The 21,990-nt window shown below is 43.4% G+C and overlaps 2 protein-coding genes across 16 annotated transcripts in view; one reads left to right on the top strand and one right to left on the bottom strand.

The window, feature by feature from the left end:
• Positions 1 to 12,337, top strand: part of ANGPTL2 (angiopoietin like 2) — a 41,959-nt gene extending 29,622 nt beyond the window's left edge. The window contains exons 3-5 of the mRNA XM_007060932.4: positions 9,300 to 9,493; positions 9,938 to 10,208; positions 10,672 to 12,337. Coding sequence (XP_007060994.1) covers positions 9,300 to 9,493; positions 9,938 to 10,208; positions 10,672 to 10,871 — 665 coding nt within the window. The 3' untranslated portion in view covers positions 10,872 to 12,337. The remainder of the gene's footprint in view (positions 1 to 9,299; positions 9,494 to 9,937; positions 10,209 to 10,671) is intronic.
• RALGPS1 (Ral GEF with PH domain and SH3 binding motif 1) overlaps positions 1 to 21,990 on the bottom strand; it is a 375,247-nt gene that overhangs the window by 196,716 nt on the left and 156,541 nt on the right. The gene's annotated exons all lie outside the window — the stretch shown is intronic.

Here is a 21,990-nt window from a genome sequence, read left to right as displayed (position 1 = left end):
AACAGCACTGGCAGAATGTATCACAAAAACAACATGAAGATATTGCTGTATCATACAATGAAGCACTTCTAGAGAAAGGATGCTCACAAATCCCAGTCTAAAAATGTACAAACATATCTGGAGTGCAATCATTTGAAAGACATGAGTTTTATCATGAACAAATTAATTTGTGTGGATAGGATTAGGTGCTTTCATTCATGCATTCGCCAAAATGTGTTACTTTATTATAAAGCATTTTGCTGAAAGTTGCCCCTGAAGCTTTTGCTGTCTGGTTCTATGTGAAAATAAAATTAAAATAATTGAGATATTCCGTTTTAATTCCTGAAAGAGTGATTTGTCATTGTAAACATAAAACCCATGAAGCAAAGTCACCATCTGGACTTGTTTTCCATGCACAGCCATAAATGGCAGCAGCTGAACAGGACCAGTTTTCTCCATCCACAGCATATGCAACAAATGTACAACAGTGCAAGATTACACAGCGAACAAGGCAGCAGTCACTGGACCAGCTGGTACGACACCGCACAATGACTAAGCCAAATATTATAACATAATTTTTAATTTACTGCTCATTTATATAAAAATGCAAGTATTTAGGCATTCTGATGCTCAGCGTTGTAATGCCTCATTTAATTAGGAGCCTAAGTCTCATTTTCAGGCTTATGGGAACTACAGTCCTATTTACTGTCAATAGGATTTTGTCTACACTGCAATTAAACACCCACGGCTGCCCCATGTCAGCTGACTTTGGCTCATGGACTATTTAATTGTAGTGTAAACTTTCAGCCTTGGGCTAGAGCTCGAGCTCTGGGATCTGCCTCTTTTGCAGGATCCTAGAGCCTGGCCTCCAGCCCGAGCCTGAACGTCTACACTGCAATTAAACAACCCCTTAATCCCAAACCCCACAAATCCAAGGAAGGTGACATGGGCCAGACCTGGATGTTTAATGGCAGTGTAGACATACCCCAAATGCCTAAATCTCTTTCGAAAATGAGATTAGGCTCCTAAATTTGTTAGGAATTGCAACAGTGAGCATCACAATCCCTGAATACCTTTAAAAATCTGAGTCAAAGTGACTAGATGCTAACAGAAGTTCCCAGAGTAGCTTCTCTCCTGGGCATACCATGAATCCATAGTGAAAGTTCTTGAACATTCAAATACAGTAAATCAATGAAAGGGCTCGACTCTTCTAAGATACAAGTATCTGTTGCAATTCTGTGTAAGAAATCTGCAAACAGGAACACCTTAGTGTCAAAATAAATATCCTCACACTATCCAAAATAATGATAACTATTACATATTCTGTCCAGTGGGTAATTCTAAGTAAGGGTTCAAAACATCCCCGAATGACAGTATGATGAAAACTTCTCCCCTCCTGCTTCTGTTTAAATTAGCTAAAATCCTGAGATACAATCACCATAGAACAGGGGAGGCCAAACTAGGGCGCAGCGGGCTAAGGCAGGCTCCCTGCCTGCTCTGGCCCCATGCCGCTCCCAGAAGCAGATGGCACCACGTCCCTGCAGTCTCTGAGGGAGCGGGGGACAGAGGGCTCTGTGTGCTGCCCTCGCCTGCAGGCAGCGCCCCCGCAGTTCCCGTTGGCCGGGAATGGGGAACTGCGGCCAATGGGAGCTTCAGGGATGGTACCCACAGGCAAGGGCAGCGCACAGTGAAGCCACCTGCTCCACCCCGCCCCCAGGAGCCGCTAACCTCCTGCTGCACCCCAACCCCCTGCCCTGAGCCCCCTCCTGCACTCCGCACCCCCTCCTGCAACCCAACCCCCTGCCCTGAGCCCCCTCTTGCACCCCAGCCACTTGCCCTGAGCCCCCCTTCTTGCACACTGAACCCCCTCCCACACCCTGCACTCCCTCCCACACCCCAACCCCCTGCCCCAGCCCTACAATTTCCCCACCCACATGTGATCCTCGGGTCAAAAAGTTTGCCCACCCCTGCCACAGAATGTGTTCTGACTGGGGTTTATTGTACAGGGAAGAGATGCCCGCCTTCACTAACCATAAAAACTTCTATCCTGTATTCACATCATGATCACCAGTAAAAACAGCAATTGTCAATACAGCAATGTTGCTTGCTAGTCCCAATGTTAATTGGTTAGAAACTGGTTAATACAAGTTTTCAGCAATAACAGATGTCACCTCTACAAACAAATGAATTAAAATAAAATAAAACTCATTATGTTAATGAACTGTACAAGAAAGTGAAAATGAAATCTACTAAATTCTCTACCACTACTTTATAAGACTAATAAAAGCTAGCAAAAAGGTGTGAGCTGTAGGTCGGCCTGCCAGTATGAACAGCAGCAGAAGCCTCACTGATACAAACCAAGATCAGATGGAGACAGAAAATGATGTAACATGTTCCACACCAGGCAACAGACTCTGGAACTCAGGCAAATCTGAAACAACTTAGCACACAGTCTGGAACGTTGACCAGAACTCCTTCATTCCTCCCCATTTGTTAAAATAACACCAAACAACAGTTTCTTGGATTCTTAATTAGCTGTAATATGCAGTCCATGATTATATAAATTGACCAGAATTACAAAATAGATATCCTCACATTACATAAACTGAACGGGACACACACTACAATGGAGAACACAAAGCAATCAAAATCAGTAGGTTTAATTTAAAATGGCTCTTCCAGGCAGTCATTTGTACTACTTTTCACACAGTACATAGGAAAAAGAACTGCATGGTCATATATTCTCTCTGTAATAGAGACATATAAAAGGGACAGTTTACCAAAATATTCTGCCTTGTGCAGGCTTTGCAGTGCACCACCTGAAAGAGACGTTAATTTTAAACACATGACAAATGAAAACTTTGCCAGTCTATGGTATTTTTAGCATAATCTGTAACATTTACTTTCTGCATGGCTTCCAATTGCCAAAAGTACTTTCATTCATTATCTCCATTCATCAAGCCGCTCTGTGTAACTCAATAATTCTATTACACTTTTGGGGAGGAAAAGATTATGTCTGGCAAAAGTTATCTGCAGAAACTATGGTAACTAGAACTGCTGTCATATCTCAAATATGCACTAACCCAGAGGTAGGCAAACTATGGCCCGTGGGACCGTCCTGCCCGGCCCCTGAGATCCTGGCCCGGAAGGCTCGGTAAGCAGCATGGTAAGGAGGCGGTGGCACGCGTGGGGGGGTTGGGTAGGGAGTCCGGAGGGGCAATCAGGGGACAGGGAGCAGGAGGCGGTTAGGGGAGGGGAGTCCCGGGGGGCAGTCAGGGGACAGGGGGCAGTTGGATGGGGCGGAGGTTCTGGGGCGGTCGGGGAACAGAGGGGGTTGGATAGGGCATGGGAGTCCTGGGGGGCCTGTCATGGGGTGGGGATGTGGATAGGTGTTGGGGGGACAGGGAGTGGGGCGGGTTGGATGGGGGTGGGGTCCCGGGGGCGGTTAGGGGCAGGGGGTTCCAGGAGGGAGCAGTCAGGGGACAAGGACCAGGGGGGTTGGATATGTCAGGTGTTCTGAGGGGGACAGTCAGGAGGCGGGAAGTTTGAGGAGGCGAATAGGGGGCAGGGGCCAGACTGTTTCGGGGGCACAGCCTTCCCTACCCAGCCCTCCATACAGTTTTGCACCCCGATGTGGCCCTCGGGCCAAAAAGTTTGCCCACCCCTGGTCTAGATCAGGGGTGGGCAAACTTTTTGACCCGAGGGCCACATCTGAGTATGAAAATTGTATGGTGAGCCATGAATGCTCATGAAATTGGGGGTTAGGGAGTAGGAGGGGGTGAGGGCTCCAGCTGGGGGTGTGGGCTCTGGGGTGGGGCCAGAAATCAGGAGTTCAGGATGCGGGAGGGGGCTCTGGGCTGGGGTGCGAGGGGGGGGGTGAGGGCTCAAGATGAAGGGTTGGGGGTGCAGGAGGGGGCTCTGGGCTGAGACCAAGGGGTTTGGAGAATGGGAGGGGGATCAGGGGTGGTGCAGGGGTTTGGGGATGGGAGGGGGTCAGGGGTGCAGGCTCTGGGGAGCGCTTACCTCAAGCAGCTCCCAGAAGCAGTGGCATGTCCCCGCTCCTGCTCCTACGCATAGGGGCAGCCAGGCGGCTCTGTGCGCTACCCAGTCCTCAGGTGCCACCCCTGCAGCTCCCATTGGCTGTGGTTCCCAGCCAATGGGAGCTGCGGGGGCAGTGCTTGAGGCAGGTGCAGCACCCCCTGGCTGCCACCTATGCATAGCAGCAGGAGGGGGGACATGCTGCTGCTGCTTCTGGGAGCCGCGCAGAGCGGGCCAAGCCCCCGACCCTGCTCCCTGGCGGAATCTCAAGGGCCGGATTAAAAAGTCTGGAGGGCCGGATGTGGCCCCTGGGCCGTAGTTTGCCCACCCCTGATCTAGACCATATTTCATACGATATTTCATAATCTATAAATGAATCTTAGAACATTCCTAAAGCAGTGATCCAAGATTATCCTTTAATCCACTAACTGCTACTGAACATTAGAGGTTCATTTAGGTAGAACTAGGGATGTAAATATCTGTTTAAAAAGTTAACTGTTTAAACTATTAAAATATTGTTTAAACAGTTAACCAATTAAAGGGAGGGGCTGGGGCCTCTGTAGCTGGGGTTGCTCCAGCTGGCTGGTGCAGCTAAGGCTGGGGTTGGCGGGCCAGCGCAGGGCTGGGACTGCTCCAGCTGGCCAGTGTGCGGGGTCGGGGTCGGGGTCGGCATGGCTGGGGCTGCTCCAGCTGGCCGGCACGTGGCACTGGGGTCGACTGGCGTGGCATTGGCATCGGCCAGCCTGGCACAGGGCAAGTGCCGGCAGAGCAGCGCAGGGCTGGAGTTGGCAGGTTGGCCGGCCGGCGTGGGGCTGAGCTCAGCAGGCTAGTCAGGTGGCCTGGGGCTGGGGTTAGCTGGTTGGCCCAGGGCTAATGGTTAGGGTCGGTTAACTGGTAAGACTAATGCTTACTGTTTAACCGTTTAGTATTTCACATTACTAGATAGAACATATCTGTTGTCATGTCTATCACTATTTCAGCAGAATGACAGAAGAGCAAAAATAGTTCAAAACCACTGCATTTCCCATATCAAACCAAAATCAGGTACATCAGAATAATTAAATGGTAGTAATTAAAAGAAATCATACTAGAGACCTCAGCACTGGCAGATGTTTTGTTGACACACACATTTTTACATCTATTTGAAAGTACATATTTGCATGATCATAAAATCCCAAGTCTGCAAACTTAAATTAGTGAGACCAAACACATCTTGTTTAGTGAGGTTTTTTTTTAATTGTTTTCCCTTTCGTTTGAAACCATAATAAAACTCTCTTTGAGGTAGGAGCTCAAGCTATTTTTGCAGATTAACTGATAACAGTGAAAGAGGAAGCATTATTCTATTCTATTCAGGTTCTCATACCTTTCTCATCATCTTAGTATCTGAGCTCTTTACAGTGATGGGATTAATCTCTCTCTCATCCTCTTCCCCAGAGAAGTACTATGCGTGCAGAGTACTGTTTGTTGTTTTTTTGTTTAGTTGGGGAGGGGTTGTTTGTCTTAAGTGCTCATGATGCTATGTGTTTGTGAAAGAAAGCAAGGTCAAACATTTGTGATGGTCCTTAGTTCCTGTTGAAGTCTGTTCCACAACAGCTCTGAACTCATGTATTTTTCTTTGTTATAAAACTCACTGTATTTAAGGGTTTTTTTTTTATTTTTTTAGAATCAGGGGTTTACTGGTGAAATATAAACTAATAGCAATGGGGTAGTCAGTGAAAGAAAAGAAATGCAGACTGATACAGTCAAACACAGTAAAGTTAAATGTGTTGAACTAGATATTGGAAAGAAACACAATGATGTCTGTCGCCTGCATTTTAACAAAATAAAACACAGATATTAAAACAGAGGGCTGCATCTTTATTTAAGCAGCCAAGAACATTGGGGGGAGAGGGATAGCTCAGTGGTTTGAGCATTGGCCTGCTAAACTCAGGGTTGTGAGTTCAATCCTTGAGGGGGCCATTTGGGATCTGGGGCAAAAATTGGGGATTGGTCCTGCTTTGAGCAGGGGGTTGGACTAGATGACCTCCTGAGGTCCCTTCCAACCCGGATATTCTATGATTCTATGTACTTCTATCTGCAGCAGCAAAGGAAATTGGGCTCAGAAGCAGCATTCTATTCACAGGACTGTGCTGCTGAGGACAAAGGGAAATACAAAAATCAAATAACTTGGTCACACACCAAAAAAAACCCAAACACCCACTTTAGATTGGACTCTTGAGTATTTACAAAAGGCTTTTTAAAATAACAAAAAGTTCACCTAAACTAAGCTACAATTTATTGAACAAGTGGCACAGACTATCCACTGCTAGTCTACTTGCAGTGAGTTAATACAGGGGATACAATGTGAACCAAGCTAACTTGTTATAATCTTCTTATTTACATGCATACAAAACAATGGCAATAGTCTTTATTACAGAAGTATTTATTCTGTATAAACTTAAAACTATGTTTAATTATAATAGGAACATACAATTTAGCATCATTCCAAAGATGAATGCTTTACTAAATCTTCTCTTTTCTCTCTCAGTCTGGACTCTGAAGGTATCACTGACTTGAGTGTCTTGTTAATTTAACTTTTCCGCTTTTTGGCAAACATATGAGCACAGTAGCAAAGCTACTAGAGATGACTGTCTAAAGATTTCCGAAAACAATGCTGTACACATTCTATCTAGTTCTTATACCGGACCAATTAGCGAGTAATCTGAGTATTTTCACATTGAGAACATTTTCTTTGAGCTAGAAACTTTTTAAAAAAGTCTTATCTCTTAAAAATAGCTGCTTTATGGCCTCCATACCTGAAACCAATGTGTTGCACTACAGCAAATGGGGTAGCTTTCTTTCTCCTCTGTGTATGGAGTATATCACACCACATTTTTGATCCATTAACTGTTTTTTGCTTGCCTTCAGATATCAGTGTGACAATGCTAATGTCTATAATGGTTTATTATATTACTGAGTCTACTGTTGATCTTCATGCCAATGTTATTTTTGGGTGCAGCTCTGCTGGAAAATCCCCATCCAGAATAGAAGCCAAAGTCAATTTGACTCTTTTGTTACTAAAAGGAAAAAGATCTGTCTACTACATAGCTCAGTTCTGGCTTCTTTACAAATGTTGATCAAACATTCTTGTACTATAATACTCCCTCAGTTGCCTTAAAAATTGATCCGGACCAGTTACTTACTGATAACAGTTTTATCATTTCCTTCTATCAGCTCACTCACTATAACCATAGCAACTGAACAAAGCTGTCCATGCAGCCATTTCTAATATGGCCACCATCATGTTATACAGGCACCAAAATGTTAAAATTCAAAATATAGTTACTAAGTAAGTGGATCCTGAATTCATGAATGTTTCTGATTTTCTTTTTGTAACATTCCTAGGTGTTCAGATGGGCCTAGTTAGCTTACACTGAATTTTTGGAAAAGGATCAACAACAAAATCCAGAATTCTACTGGGTACTTTTTACCAATCAAATTTTTTTCCTTCCTGGGCACTCAGATGCTGCTCCCTTAGGAAATCAGATAACATGTTAAAGGAATGACAATCTTTCCACACAGGATATTTTTTAAATCTATTTTTGTTTTACTTTACAGTCTGTTATATATTTCCAGACATTCATTATCCTGAGATTGCTCTCAAATGTTTTTACTATATAGATTTTGTCTTTAAACGTTAATTTAAAAAGTAAAAGTAAAGTTTTTTCTGTATTTAATAGCTATTTCCCTTATTTTGTTTTTTAGATACTTCTGAAAATTGCAACTATAGTTTTTAAGTGACACAGAAACAAATGGAGTTGTGCTCTTAGGTCACTCAGATGATTTTGAAAATTGTAGCCTGTATAAAGGGCACCAGGCTTTGGGGTGTATGCATGCATTCCAGTGTGTCTGTTACAACTCTTTGGCCATTTAAAACATGGAGCTGGAGCTGCAGGCAAATGGCTAGTACAAGCATGTAACCTATAAGAAACCAGGTTTAAGGCTTCTTTCCTCTAGGGCTGGGGCAGCAAACAGGAAGAACCCTGAGTCAGGGAAGTCCTAGAGGTGTATGTCTCCATTAGTAGTCATTCCAGACCAGTGCTTAATTTATAATAAAAGAGGTGCCAGGGCTCAGGCAATTTTTTAACTTTCAGAACTGCCAGAAGTGCTGGGGCTATGAACTGCCAAGCCTAGAGCCCTAGCAAAAATTAAGCACTGTTCCTGTATACTAACAGGAATGAGGTATACGCTCTCCCTTCCCAGCTGGCTGGATGGTACACAATATTATGAATTAATTTGCTTTTGTTTGAAAATAAACCCAGCCTTGAAGAAAGGGTCTTCGACTGCATGGTTGTTGGGAACTTTATTCTACCTTACCCAGCCACTGAGTTGCCCTCTAGCTTACACACCTTAAAGCAGCTAACTCTTAAATTTCTGACCTGTCACATCTCAGAAGGACACTTCACCACAAGACAGAATCCAGAGGGGAGTCTTCAAACAAGGACATGCTTAACGGGACTCAGTCTCCCTGACCACACAAATCCCATGCTTAAGGGCAAGGGACTTTCCCATGTGCTTCCAAGTGATCTTACCTGCTACTCTACCTTTCCTGAACTATCCCCCTAAATATGACTGCATCTGCATTTGCAGTGAATACCTTTCTCCTACCTGACTTGGATACTGTGAATTCTTTTTACCAGGTGGTGGAACAACACCATGCTCCATATTTTAAACCTACACTCCATACTTTATACTATGCATCCCTTCACAACACTATTAAATCCAAATCACCAGCATGCATGCAAGTCTGAACATACTAGAAGTATTTTCTTCCTTTATAATTGCACTTCTACCACTATTTAGTCTTCTGTAATTCCAAGTATCCTTTATACTGAATAAGACTAAAAATTATGGTTATGATTTAAAAGATAGATTACATAATCTGCCATGTTTTGTATACTGCATAAAGAAAACATGCAGGCAGCCAAGATCAGTAAATTAATATACTGTATAAACAGCACACACAATATGGTTTGCCAAGGAATAAATGAAGTAAAAGAGGTCAAGAACCTCGTGAAACCAAAAGAAGCCCAGGTTTGTGCAAGCTCACTACTGGACATTAAACCTTCCATAGGCAAAGGTGAAAATATGTGGTTTTTAGGAAGACAGTTACACGTAATACTTGGCAGAAGCATGTCTAGTAAATGCAAGGAAAAAGATGTTCCACATTCAAATAATTCCAGAAGACAAAGACGACAAGCACAATTATTTTCTGAATGCATACTGTTTCTATTTTAAAACAGGACCGTGGAGAGACTGTCTACAGGCATTAGAAGACGGCCATGACACCAGTTCCATCTATCTTGTGAAACCTGAAAATACAAATCGACTTATGCAGGTCTGGTGTGACCAACGACATGACCCTGGTGGCTGGACTGTCATTCAGAGACGACTCGATGGATCAGTCAACTTTTTCAGGAACTGGGATACTTACAAGGTTAGGACAAATGAAACTTGTTTTCTCTTTCCTGTCTTAATGGAAGATTTAGAGTTAAGAGCTTAGTAGGACTGAAAAAATAATTAGACGTGAATAATGAGACCATCCACAGCTATGTTAGATAGGAGACAACTACTTTTATAAGGAGTATACACTTATCAGGTTATAAACCAACCACTAACTGATAGGGTGGCAAGAAACTTTCCATTAGACAGATTATTCCATGAGTGTCCACTTGTACAGAGTGATCTCTTGTACCTTCCTCTGAAAAATTTTGTAGTGGTGTCAAGTGCTGAAACATACTTAGGGCCAAGGTGAAGTTGCACTGGAATTTCAAAATATGGCCATGTAGTCATTATCAAGGTGCCATGGTTAAGGATGCATTGAGATTTAAAAGTAAAACATATATGCAACAGTAATCCATTTGTCACTATTTCTTCACAGCAAGGATTTGGTAACATAGATGGAGAGTACTGGCTGGGTTTAGAAAATATTTATTGGCTTACAAATCAAGGCAACTACAAACTGCTTGTAACTATGGAAGACTGGTCAGGTCGAAAAGTATTTGCTGAATATGCCAGTTTCAGACTGGAGCCAGAGAGTGAATATTACAAGTTGAGACTGGGTCGTTACAATGGCAACGCTGGGGATTCTTTCACTTGGCATAATGGGAAGCAGTTCACCACACTGGATAGAGACCATGATGTATATACAGGTATGAAGTGCTTAAAAAGAAAAAAAAACGAAGGAAAATGGCAAGTCATAGAATGACATGATAGAAAATTACATTTAAACATATAATTAAAAACATGTAGAAAGGCGAAAAAAAACCCACTCTGATGATACACAAATTAATCCGGTAATCTAATGATTTGCATTGACAGATGACAAAGACTTTTTAGTTTAAATATTTGATGTTATTTTAAAAATTAAGTCCCGGATCCTTGCAGGTGAATCTTGTACTAAAGTGGAGCTCCACTGAAGAGTCCACTTGCATAGTTTTGATTGCAGGATTGAGGACTGTAAAAGGAAGGTTTTGTGTGCCTTGCTGCTTACATCATCAGATTGATAGATTTAAAAATATCTAGACATTAAAACTGTTTTATGAAAGTTTTGCTAGTCTGCTCACTGCAAGATTTTCAGTTTCTATACTAATAACAGTCTGCTTTTCATTATAGGTAACTGTGCTCATTACCAGAAAGGAGGATGGTGGTACAATGCCTGTGCTCACTCAAACCTCAATGGAGTCTGGTATCGGGGAGGACACTATCGTAGTCGATACCAGGATGGTGTTTACTGGGCTGAATTCCGTGGTGGATCATATTCACTAAAGAAAGTTGTTATGATGATCAGGCCTAACCCCAACACGTTCCACTGAAAGAATTTTTTCCTCTTTTAATTTACTGTTTAAAACAGAACAATGAAATGGCAGTAATAGCTGCATGTGCTGTCCGGAATACATCTTTATGGCAGCAAAGAATGTAAGATATTGTACATTTATTGCTACAATTTGAGGACTTGTATATTGTATTTTCAACATTCATTCTAGCAAAAACATACAATGTAAGTGATATAATAAACTTTCAGAACATCTTTCTTCGTACCAAAAATAATTAAGGTTCCTGTTTCTAGAACTGGGATTTGACATGGACTGTAGATAACACTTCTGGGTTTTATTCCCTGTAAATTAAGTCTAGATGCTAAAAATACTGTCACAGCATCTAAATATTTTGTATTATGTATAAATATTCTCAAATACAGTACAATCTGTACAGCAAGAGTTTTATTCTTATTAGTAGGGATCATTTGACACAGGAAATCACATCCTTTGAAACCATGTAGTTGGTATATGTACTGTAGGGTATTAGTGAGATTATTCCTAATTTAATTTTTATTAATTGTTATAGATAAAACAATCACTAAATCATTTCAGTTTGTGGGCAGACACCCAAATAGTTACCATAATAATTAATCCAGTCTGTCACTCTCACTCTTCTCTTGACATACATGCCATCATTCTCAAAGCTGACCTCTGATACAAACATTTTTGATCAAGAAAGGAAAATGAGTGTTTTTAAATTGAACTGCCTACATGTATTTATAAAGTAATCCAAACTTATAATGGCTATTGCATATTATATAGCCAACATGAATAACGTTAATTTTCATATAAAACAATAGCCTAAATATTTAACATTATTTTATACTGAGCTACGTCATTACCTGCTGTGTAGCCACTGTAATCAGAAAATGGCTACAAATTAAAGGGGCTATCCAACTTTGCAGGCAAATGATGGATACCGATCTATATTCTATTTAACGTCCTTAGCCACAAGATTAAGATTCTTGGAAGAAAATATTTGTAACCAAGAACAATTATATTTGCCATATTTCACAATTATTAATGAGTACATTGTGTGTCAACATATTAAAGAGAATTACTCACTCATATTTATAACTAAAATCAATTGTGGAAACTTGGAGAATTTTAGAATTCTGCTGAGGTAGATATGTAGAATAGATAATTGTTGCAAATTAGAAACTACAGTGAAAACCATAAAATTTAGTGAAAGAATGTCTGAGAAAAACAAAAAAAGCTCTTGGCAATTTGGCATATCTTACAATAAGCCTGTGAGATTTTTTTTTTTTTACCATGTGCATATTATACTTTCTTCCCTTATTACCTCATTATTTCTTTACAAATGTATGATGTGCATTAAAAACTGGTGATGCCTGATGTAGCATGTGTTGTATATAAATGAAAGTAGGGTTTTTAATATATTATCAGATTATCCTTGTAATATTGCAAATTGGTAATAAAGCAACAAATGCTATTTTGATGTATTTAGATTCATTCTAATATTTCAGTTCAGGCTAACTTTCAAAGTACAGGAAATGATTTAACCCCACACAAGTCTACCATTGTTAATTTAAATCAAATCAATTCTGACTTCTAACTCTACACCATTAATGATTTGCTTTTTCCATGAAATGAATTGTCTACACATTTCAAGATCTACCAGAGCAGCTTCCTGCTGAGACAAGTACTGCACACCTGCTACCATCTCAGTCAAAGGGGAGAATATCTTTTGGATCAGCTGGTAGGGCTGCTTCCTATGGTCCACAAGGCTCATGATTCATGTCTTAGTTGCAGTAGTGCTCAAGATGCATACTCAACTAGTCCAGCTACCGGATGGGGGAACCTGGTTAATTTGTTAACTGCTAAACCGGGACTCTGTTAATTGTTTCTATCTGCTCTAGTTTCTGGACATTGGTATCCCTAAGGGATTGAGACTATGACAAAATCAAAAGTTGTATTTCTACGAAAACTCTTGTTCCTATTCAGCTGGAAAACAATTCACAGCATTTTCACATTGAAGTTTGTATTCTAAAGAACAGTTACTTACCTTACAGTAACTGTGGTTCTTCTAAAGAATGTGTGTCAATATGGATCCCACTGTAGGTGACTGGCAAGCAGAGTCCTCCCTGGATGGCGGAAGTGAGGAGTATCAGCTGAATCAGTCAAACTAAGATTGACATACTGCTCACCTGAACGTGGCACCAAATTTGGCAGCCACGTCATGGGCATAATGTTTCACAAATGTCAGTGGGTTACTCCACGTTGCAACCTTGCAGATCTCAGAGACTGGAATGTTTCTGAAGCAGGCAACAGATGCAGCCTATACTCTGGAACAATGTGCCTTGATATTCGAAGGGATAGGTTAACCAGCCAGCTGATGGCAGATTGAAATGTACTGTATGATTCACTTGGGAAAATCTCTGCAAAGAGATGGCTTGGCCTTTGGTTGGACCAGAAGTGGCCACAAAGGGGTGAGGAGATCACTGAAATGGCTTGGTCCTATTAAGGTAATACAGCAAAGCTCTGGATAAGTCAGGATAGGCAGTTTCTTCTCTCTGGGTATGAAGTGTGGCTTCAGGAAGAAGACTGGCAAGGTTCAAGTGAAAGTCTGTCTCTGAGGTTGTCTTGAACTTGGGGTGTGGTCTCAACACTACCTTTTCTGTATGTCCAAAGGTGGTCCTACCATGAGAGCCTAGAGCTTGCTGACTCTGAGCTGACACAATGGCCACCAGAAAGACAGTCTTGATGACGAGGTGGTGTATGGAACAATCTGGTAGTGGCTCAACGAGAGGCTCCATGAACTTCCTGAGGACAACATTAACATTCCCTGAGGAAACTGGGTCTATTCCTCCAGGGTGTGAAGGAGGCCCTTAAAGGAATTTAAATACCATTAGATGTGAAAAGAAAGCGTGTAACTGCATCCATGCATGACATACTGAAACTGCTGCAAGATGAACCTCTCCTGGGGTTTGGGAGCACCAAAGATGGTGCTCTACACACTGAATCCAATGTGCCCCTTGACCATCCTGTCAAATCTGCTGATGAGTCCTAGGAGCAAGATGGGTTGCTGATGAGAAGAAAGGCTGATGTCGCCTTTTGTATCTCACACACTTCTTGGCATGATACTCAGTGTGTCTGGGAGGGTAGTGTGGAGTGCATGGTCCCTGCTGTGACTGAGGACAGTAGTACTGGAGGTATGATGTGGAGGTGTAAATCCCCAAGGCAAGTAGGGTAGCTTCTGAATCCTTCAGCAAGTGAAGAGTGCTGTTAGTCAGTCCACTTTGTGAACAGCTCTGGTCTTCTAAGGGAAGTCCTTGATAGTGGCCGGTACTTCTCCTGGGATGCCTGAAGCTTGGAGCCATGATACCTGCTGCATGGTCATGACGGTGGCCATACATCTGGCCATGGTGTCTGAGGCATCCATTGATACAGTAAGCCTATCTTACTTATGTCTTTAGGCTGCTCTCTCTTGTCATGAGGGAGCTCTGCTAGGAAGGGAGTCTATCACAGAGTGGCTGGCCCCTTTAAGGGGAATCAGGGCCCAGTCTACCGGTGCAGGTTTCTATAAAAACAAACATCTCAGCTCTGCCTGTGCCATAATTAGCCAACTCCTGTCTGGAGGGGATGGAGTCAGGTGATCACCTAATGATCATAAAAAAGGATGATGAAACTCAGAGAGAGGAATAACTGGGAGCAGGTTGAGCTCCTGGGAAGGCCCTGAGGCAGGGTCTGCAGAAATCAGGAAACTCCAGTGAGAGGGATTCCAGAGAAAGTAGCATGGGAGTCAGTGCTCTACAATGGAGCAAAGAAAGAACTGAAAAATTAGCCCAGAAGGCAGGCTGGAGAGTAGCCCAAGAAGGGTGGAAGAACTTTTTGTTTGGACTTTCAGTTGGACTTTTGTTTTCCCAGGAGTTAAATTTGCATAGTGACTTGGCTGGAGGGCCAAGCCATATCACCAACTCTGAGCTGTACGGGAAAGGGGAGCCACTAGAGGAAGAAACTGAGGCAGGGACTGTCTGCTGAACCATGTTTAACCAGAAGGTGGCACAATGGGATGGTCCATGAGAGAGGCACTCTGTCCTAATTGAGAAAGTCATGCTTAGTTAGTAAGGACTGGCAATTAGCCACATATATTTGCAATGAAGCTAAAGTGCATGGACCAGAAGCGGACAGGATGTCACATAGCCTGCGGGACTTCTCTGTAGTGATCACTGTTTTGATCTCTAATGTCTTGGTACTCCTCACAAGCAGCTCTTGAAACGCTTTATAGTCATCCAGTGCCAGCACCATAGATTCATAGATATTTAGGTCAGAAGGGACCATTATGATCATCTGGTCTGACCTCCTGCACAACGCAGGCCACAGAATTTCACCCACCACTCCTACAAAAAAAACCTCACACCTATATCTGTGCTATTGAAGTCCTCAAATGCGAAGGACATCACTTTGTCCAGTGACGAAATAGAGAGATCCTTTGGTGGTGAGATGAGGCACTGTGTTGCTCTGCCCATCGATCTGGCTCCTCTCCTGTACAGGGTTGCTGGTGAGGAGAGAGACCTCTGCCTCAGTGATGGAGACTGGCTTCTCAATGCCTGTGATGGCGTGCCACAGAAAGCTACAGTGGAATACCACTGGAGTACACCTAACTTGCTGGATACTGACTGGACCAATGCAATTTTTGGAGGGCTGATGGCAGCTAAGACCTGTAGGAGAAACACATAGGTCTCTGGGCAGCATCAACTGCAGATTTTAGGGGGAAAGATTTTATGTTCAATAACAGGGAGAACATATGTCTGGTGACAGTGAAGAGGAACAGGTCTCCTCTAGAGCCAGTGCCAACGCGTAAGGTGCCCTCAGGTCTGTAGTGGTTCCAGTAGGTATCTCAGTGGATACGGACCTGCCTAAGGCTGGGGTCAACGCTGTGCGAAGCATTGAAACTAGGATCAGTGCTAGCAGAGTCTACTGTGTTGCAGGCTGCGCCTTCTTTCCAGTCCTCAATGCCATGGGCGGTTTAGAGGACTCCTGTCTGGTGGTCTTGCCTGCCCTAGTGGGAGAACACTGAGTTCCTTCTTAAGCTTCTACCTCAGCACTTGGATTGGACCCTTTCAGTCCACAAATTTGACCCTAGAGGTGTTTGTGTCAGTTTTGATGCTGATGTTAAGGTTGACTTTTGTGCCGTATTCTCCCCGTCAGCCTTAAGCGTCATCTGTCTACTTGACAAGGTGCTCAATTATAATGATTTGTCCTCTTGTAGGTCTCTGGAACTTGTTTCCTCAAGGCCTGAAGAGACCTTCATGGATTGTTCCAGAAGATGAAGTTTCAGCCTTGCATCTTGCAACTTGCACATTTTCAAAGAGAAAGACCATCCTTCTGAGCATCTGCTCAGAATCTGAGATTATCCCCAACAGAAGTGATATCTACTGTGCCCAGCCATCAAGGGGATTAGCAGAATAGGCAGGGCTAACAGGGGAGTTTTGCGAGGGAGTTTTCCAGGTGAAGGAGGAGTAATTACGTGACCCTTGGGGTAAGTTTCTTGTCTGCAGTATTTGTGGTACGCTTGCTGCTTGATTGAAGTATACCATGTAGTCTGTTTGGGAGACAGTGTGTTGACTCTGTGTGTGCTGAGCCTAGTGGCCTGCTAGGTAAGGCTGAGAGAGCTTCTTAATAAGGCTTTGATCCATAAGACCCTTTAGCACCTATCAACTATTAACCAGGGGGCTGGACTACTCAGGAAGACCAGGGCTTTAAAAAGCCCGCTCCTAAGTGACCAGAGGAGCTAGCGAACACGGGAGTTCTGCGAGGGAGTTTACAGGGTGAGTGTGCGTGGGGGGGGGGGCGCTAGGTAACATTCTTTAAACATAAAGCTAAAAACAACCCCTGATTAAAAACAAAAACATCCACAACAAAGGAATGAGCTTCAGGAGTAAAAAAGAGAATGCAGGCAGAAGTCCAGCAACAGAGTGGGGGCTATACAGTTTATTGCATCCAATGCAGCATGCATGATTACCTGCCCTATGGGCGGGTGGCATATGTATGCATTCGCTGCAAGGAGCTCCTGGCCCTCAGAGACCGTGTACGGGCTTTGGAGACCAGAGTGGTTGAACTGGAGGAGCTAAGGTAGACAGAGAGGTAAACAGATGAAACTTTCCAGGATACAGTAGAACAATTCCACCCCCAGTCTGACAGCCTCTGTACTGTTGGAGGGGGATGGAAGTCTCAGGGTTGGAGAACATCCAACTGGAGCTGAGGGAAATGATTCCATAGGGACCCTCCTTCCAAATGATGTTGTGGTGTCCTCTTGCACTGAGGATACCTCTCCGGGGGGAGGGAACAACAGTTATTAGGAAGAGACTGGCAATAGCTATGGGGGATTCAATCATCAGAAACACAGATCGCTGGGTTTGCGATGACTGCGAGAACTGCACGGTGACTTGCCTGCCTGGTGGAAAGGTTGCAGATCTCTAGGGACATCTAGATAGACTTATGTGTAGTGCTGGGGAGGAGCTGGTGGTCGTGGTACATGTAGGTACCAATGACGTAGGGAAGGATATGAGAGAGTTCCTGGAGGCCAAATTTAGGCTGCTAGGTAAGAGATTGAGGTCCAGGACCTCCATGGCAGCATTCTCTGAAGTGCTCCCAGTTCCACGTGCAGGGCCAGTTAGACAGGCAGAACTGCAGGGTCTCAATGGGTGGATGAGACAATGGTGTAGGGAGGAGGGGTTTAGATTTATTAGGAACTGGGGAAACATTCGAGGAGCCTATACAGGAAGATGGGCTCCATCTAAACCAAAATGGAACCAGATTGCTGGCACTTAAAATTAAAAAGGCCGTAGAGCATTTTTTAGACTAAGGGCTGGGGGAAAGCCGAGAGGTGCAGAGGAACACGTGGTTCGGACAGAGACAGCCCTTAGGGGAGGATCCATTAATGGAGATTCTCTATGTCCTAGTAAGGAAGAGGGGATGAAAGATGATAAAGTACTGCTAGGATCTGGTGAGAAACAGTTAGTCTCTAAGGTGCCACAAGTACTCCTTTTCTTTTAATCAAATGAAAAAAAGTCCCATTCAATTACATCATTTAATGACAGACAGCTAAAAAGTAACACGTTTTTAAAGTGCTTAAGAACATAAGAATGGCCATACTGGGTCAGACCAAAGGTCCATCCAGCCCAGTATCCTGTCTACCAAGAGCGGCCAACGCCAGGTGCCCCAGAGGAAGAGAATCTAACAGGTAACGATCAAGTGATCTCTCTCCTGCCATCCATCTCCACCTTCTGACAAACAGAGGCTAGGGACACCATTCCTTACCAATCCTGGCTAATAGCCATTAATGGACTCAACCTCCATGAATTTATCCAGTTCTGGGTCTGTACTGGGACCAGTCCTATTCAACATATTCATAAATGATCAGGAAAAAGGGGTAAACAGTGAGGTGGCAAAATTTGCAGATGATGTAAAACTACTCAAGATAGTTAAGTCCCAGGCAGACTGCAAAGAGCTACAAAAGGATCTCACAAAACTAGGTGACTGGGCAACAAAATGGCAGATGAAATTCAATGTGAAAAATGCAAAGTAATGCACATTGGAAAACATAACCCCAACTATACATATAAAATGATGGGGTCTAAATTAGCTGTTACCACTCAAGAAAGATCTTAGAGTCACTGTGGATAGTTCTCTGAAAACATCCACTCAATGTGCAGTGGCAGTCAAAAAAGCGAACAGAATGTTGGGCATCATTAAGAAAGGGATAGATAGTAAGACAGAAAATATCATGCTGTCTCTATATAAATCCATGGTATGCCCACATCTTGAGTACTGCATGCAGATGTGGGTGCCCCATCTCAAAAAAGATATATTGGAATTGGGAAAGGTTCAGAAAAGGGCAACAAAAATTATTAGGGGTATTGAATGGCTTCCATATGAGGATTAATAAGACTGGGACTTTTCAGCTTTGAAAAGAAAGGACTAAGGGGGGATATGATAAAGGTCTATAAAATCATGACTAGTGTGGATAAAGTAAATAAGGAAGTGTTGATTTACTTCTTTTCATAACACAGGAACTAGGGGTCACCAAATGAAATTAATAGGCAGCAGGTTTAAAACAAACAAAAGGAAGTATTTCTTCACACAACGCACAGTCAACCTGTGGAAACCGTTGCCAGAGAATGTTGTGAAGGCCAAGACTATAACAGGGTTTAAAAAAAAAAACTAGATAAATTCATGGAGGATAGGTCCATCAATGACTATTAGCCAGGATGGGCAGGGGTGGTGTCCCTAGCCTCCGTTTTCCAGAAGCTGGGAATGAGTGACAGGAAATGAATCACTTGATGATTACCTGTTCTGTTTATTCTTTCTGGTACACCTGGCACTGGCTACTGTCGGAAGACGGGATACTGGGCTAGATCATTGGTTCCCAAACTGGGGCAAGCGCCCCCCTGGGGAGGCGTGATGAAATTCCAAGGCGGGGCATGAGGCTGCCGGGCCCTTGAGCTCGTGGCCGGGGAGGCTAGCCCCCGGCCCCTCCCCTCCTGTCCACCCTCCCCCACAGCCACGCTGCCATGCAGGCAGCACCGCTTGCGCCCACCCACCTCCCAGGCTTTCCAATAAGCCAATCCTGCTGCTCTGAGCGGTCTGGTAAGGGGGCAGGGGGGGCTGGATAAGGGGCAGGAGGTGACGGGGGGGCAGTCAGGGGACAGGGAGTAGTTGGATGGGGTGGAAGTTCTGGGGGGGTCATCAGGAGACAGGGAGCAGAGGGGGGTTGGATAGGCGTGGGAGTCCCGGGGGGGCCTGTCAGGGGGTGGGGGTCTGAATAGGGGTTGGGACAGTCAGGAGACAGGGAGCAGGGGCGGTTGGATAGGGGGTGTGGTCCCGTGGGGGGGTGGTCAGGGGACAAGGTGCGGGGCGGGGGTCGGATGATGGTAAAGGAGAGGTGGGGGCTGTGAGGGTTTCTCAAAAATTAAAAAGGGGGCGTGATGCCGAAAAGTTTGGGAACCACTGGGCTAGACAGACCTTTGGTCTGACCCAGTATGGCCTGTTCCTATGTTCTTATCTTAGAGAGCCAGCTCTACAGCTCCTCCCTTCAGTATGTTTCTTTCACTTCTCCGCAGACCTAGATTACCTCTTCACCCACAGCACTAGTCTGCCCCTCTTCAGCTGTTACAGCCAATATATAAGCAGCTGCACCTGTGCCAGCCAATCAACTGCTTTCCAATTGGGCGCTCCTTGAGGCAAACGTTATTCTCTTGACTACTCACCTGCTTCTTTAAAATGGTGCCTTCAAACTGGGCTCAAGATCAGAACTTTGTGGACTTGATTATTATTATTAGGGCTGTCAAGCGAATAAAAAAATTAATCGCGTTTAATCGTGCGATTAATCGTGCTGTTAAAATATTTATTTTAAATATTTTTGGATGTTTAAATAGATTAATATCAATTGCAACACAGAATACGATGTGTACAGGGCTCACTTTATATATATTTTTGATTACAAATATTTGCACTGTAAAAAACAAAAAAATTATTTTTCAATTCACCTCATACAAGTACTGTAGTGCAATCTCTTTATCATGAAAGTTGAACTTACAAATGTAGAATTATGTACAAAAAAACCTGCATTCAAAAATAAAAGAATGTAAAACTTTAGAGCGGGGGCTGCGGGAAGCAGCGTAGGCCGAGGGATGTGCTGACCGCCCTTCCCGCAGCCCCATTGGCCTGGGACGGTGAACCACGGCCAGTAGGAGCTGCAATTGGCCGAACCTGTGGACACGGCAGGTAAACAAACTGGCCCAGCCCGCCCGGGACTTTCCCTGGCAGGCCGCATGCCAAAGATTGCCGATCCCTGCTTTAGAGCCTACAAGTCCACTCATTCCTACTTCTTGGTCAGTCAATCACTCAGATAAACAAGGTTGGTTACAAATTGCAGGAGATAATGCTGCCTGCTTCTTGTTTACAGTGTCACCTGAAATGAGAACAGGCGTTTGCATGGCACTGTTGTAGTTGGAGTTGCAAGATATTTACGTGCCAGATGCGCTAAAGTTTCATATGTCCCTTCATGCTTCAACCACCATTCCAGAAGACATGCTTCCATGCTGATGATGGGTTCTGATTGATAACGATCCAAAGCAGCGTGGACTGAAGCATGTTCATTTTCATCATCTGAGTCAGATGCCACCAGCAGAAGGTTGATTTTCTTTTTTGGTGGTTCGGGTTCTGTAGTTTCTGCACCAGAGTGTTGCTCTTTTAAGACTCCTAAAAGCATGCTCCACACCTCGTCCCTCTCAGATTTTGGAAGGCACTTCAGATTCTTAAACCTTGGGTCGAGTGCTGTAGCTATTTTTCAAAATCTCACATCGGTACCTTCTTTGCATTTTGTCAAATCTGTTGTGAAAGTGTTCTTAAAATGAACATGTGCTGGGTCATCATCCGAGACTGCTATAACATGAAATATATGCAGAATACAGGTAAAACAAAGCAGGAAACATGCAATTCTCTCCCCTCCATCCCCCCAAGGAGTACAGTCACAAATTTAATTGACACATTATTTTTTTAACGAGCTTCATCAGCATGTAAGCATGTCCTCTGGAATGGTGGCTGAAGCATGAAGGGGCATACGAATGTTTAGCATATCTGGCATGTAAATACCTTGCAATGCTGGCTACAGAAGTGCCATGCGAACACCTGTTCTCACTTTCAGGAGACGTTGTAAATAAGAAGCAGGCAGCAGACTCTCCCGTTAATGTCAACAAACTTGTTTGTCTTACCGATTGGCAGAATAGGAAGTAGGACTGAGTGGACTTGTAGGTTCTAAAGTTTTACACTGTTTTGGTTTTGAGTATAGTTATGTAACCAAAAAAAAATCTGCATTTATAAGTTACACTTTCACAATAAAGAGATTGCACTTCAGTGCTTGTATGAGGTGAATTGAAAAATACTATTTCTTTTGTTTATGATTTTTACAGTGCATATATTTGTAATCAAAAATAATAATATTAAGTAAGCACTGTGCACTTTGTATTCTGTGTTGTAATTGAAATCAATATTGAAAATGTAGAGAAACATCCAAAAATATTTCAAAAATTTCAATGCAGTGAATGAGGCTGTTTTCTGTTAAGTTCACTTATTACAGAATTTGAAAGAT

This window comes from Chelonia mydas, chromosome 16, assembly GCF_015237465.2.
Source record: "Chelonia mydas isolate rCheMyd1 chromosome 16, rCheMyd1.pri.v2, whole genome shotgun sequence".
Lineage (NCBI taxonomy): Eukaryota > Metazoa > Chordata > Testudines > Cheloniidae > Chelonia > Chelonia mydas.
The sequence above is the reverse complement of the archived record's forward strand: the minus strand, read 5'-3'. Positions and strand labels throughout refer to the sequence as shown.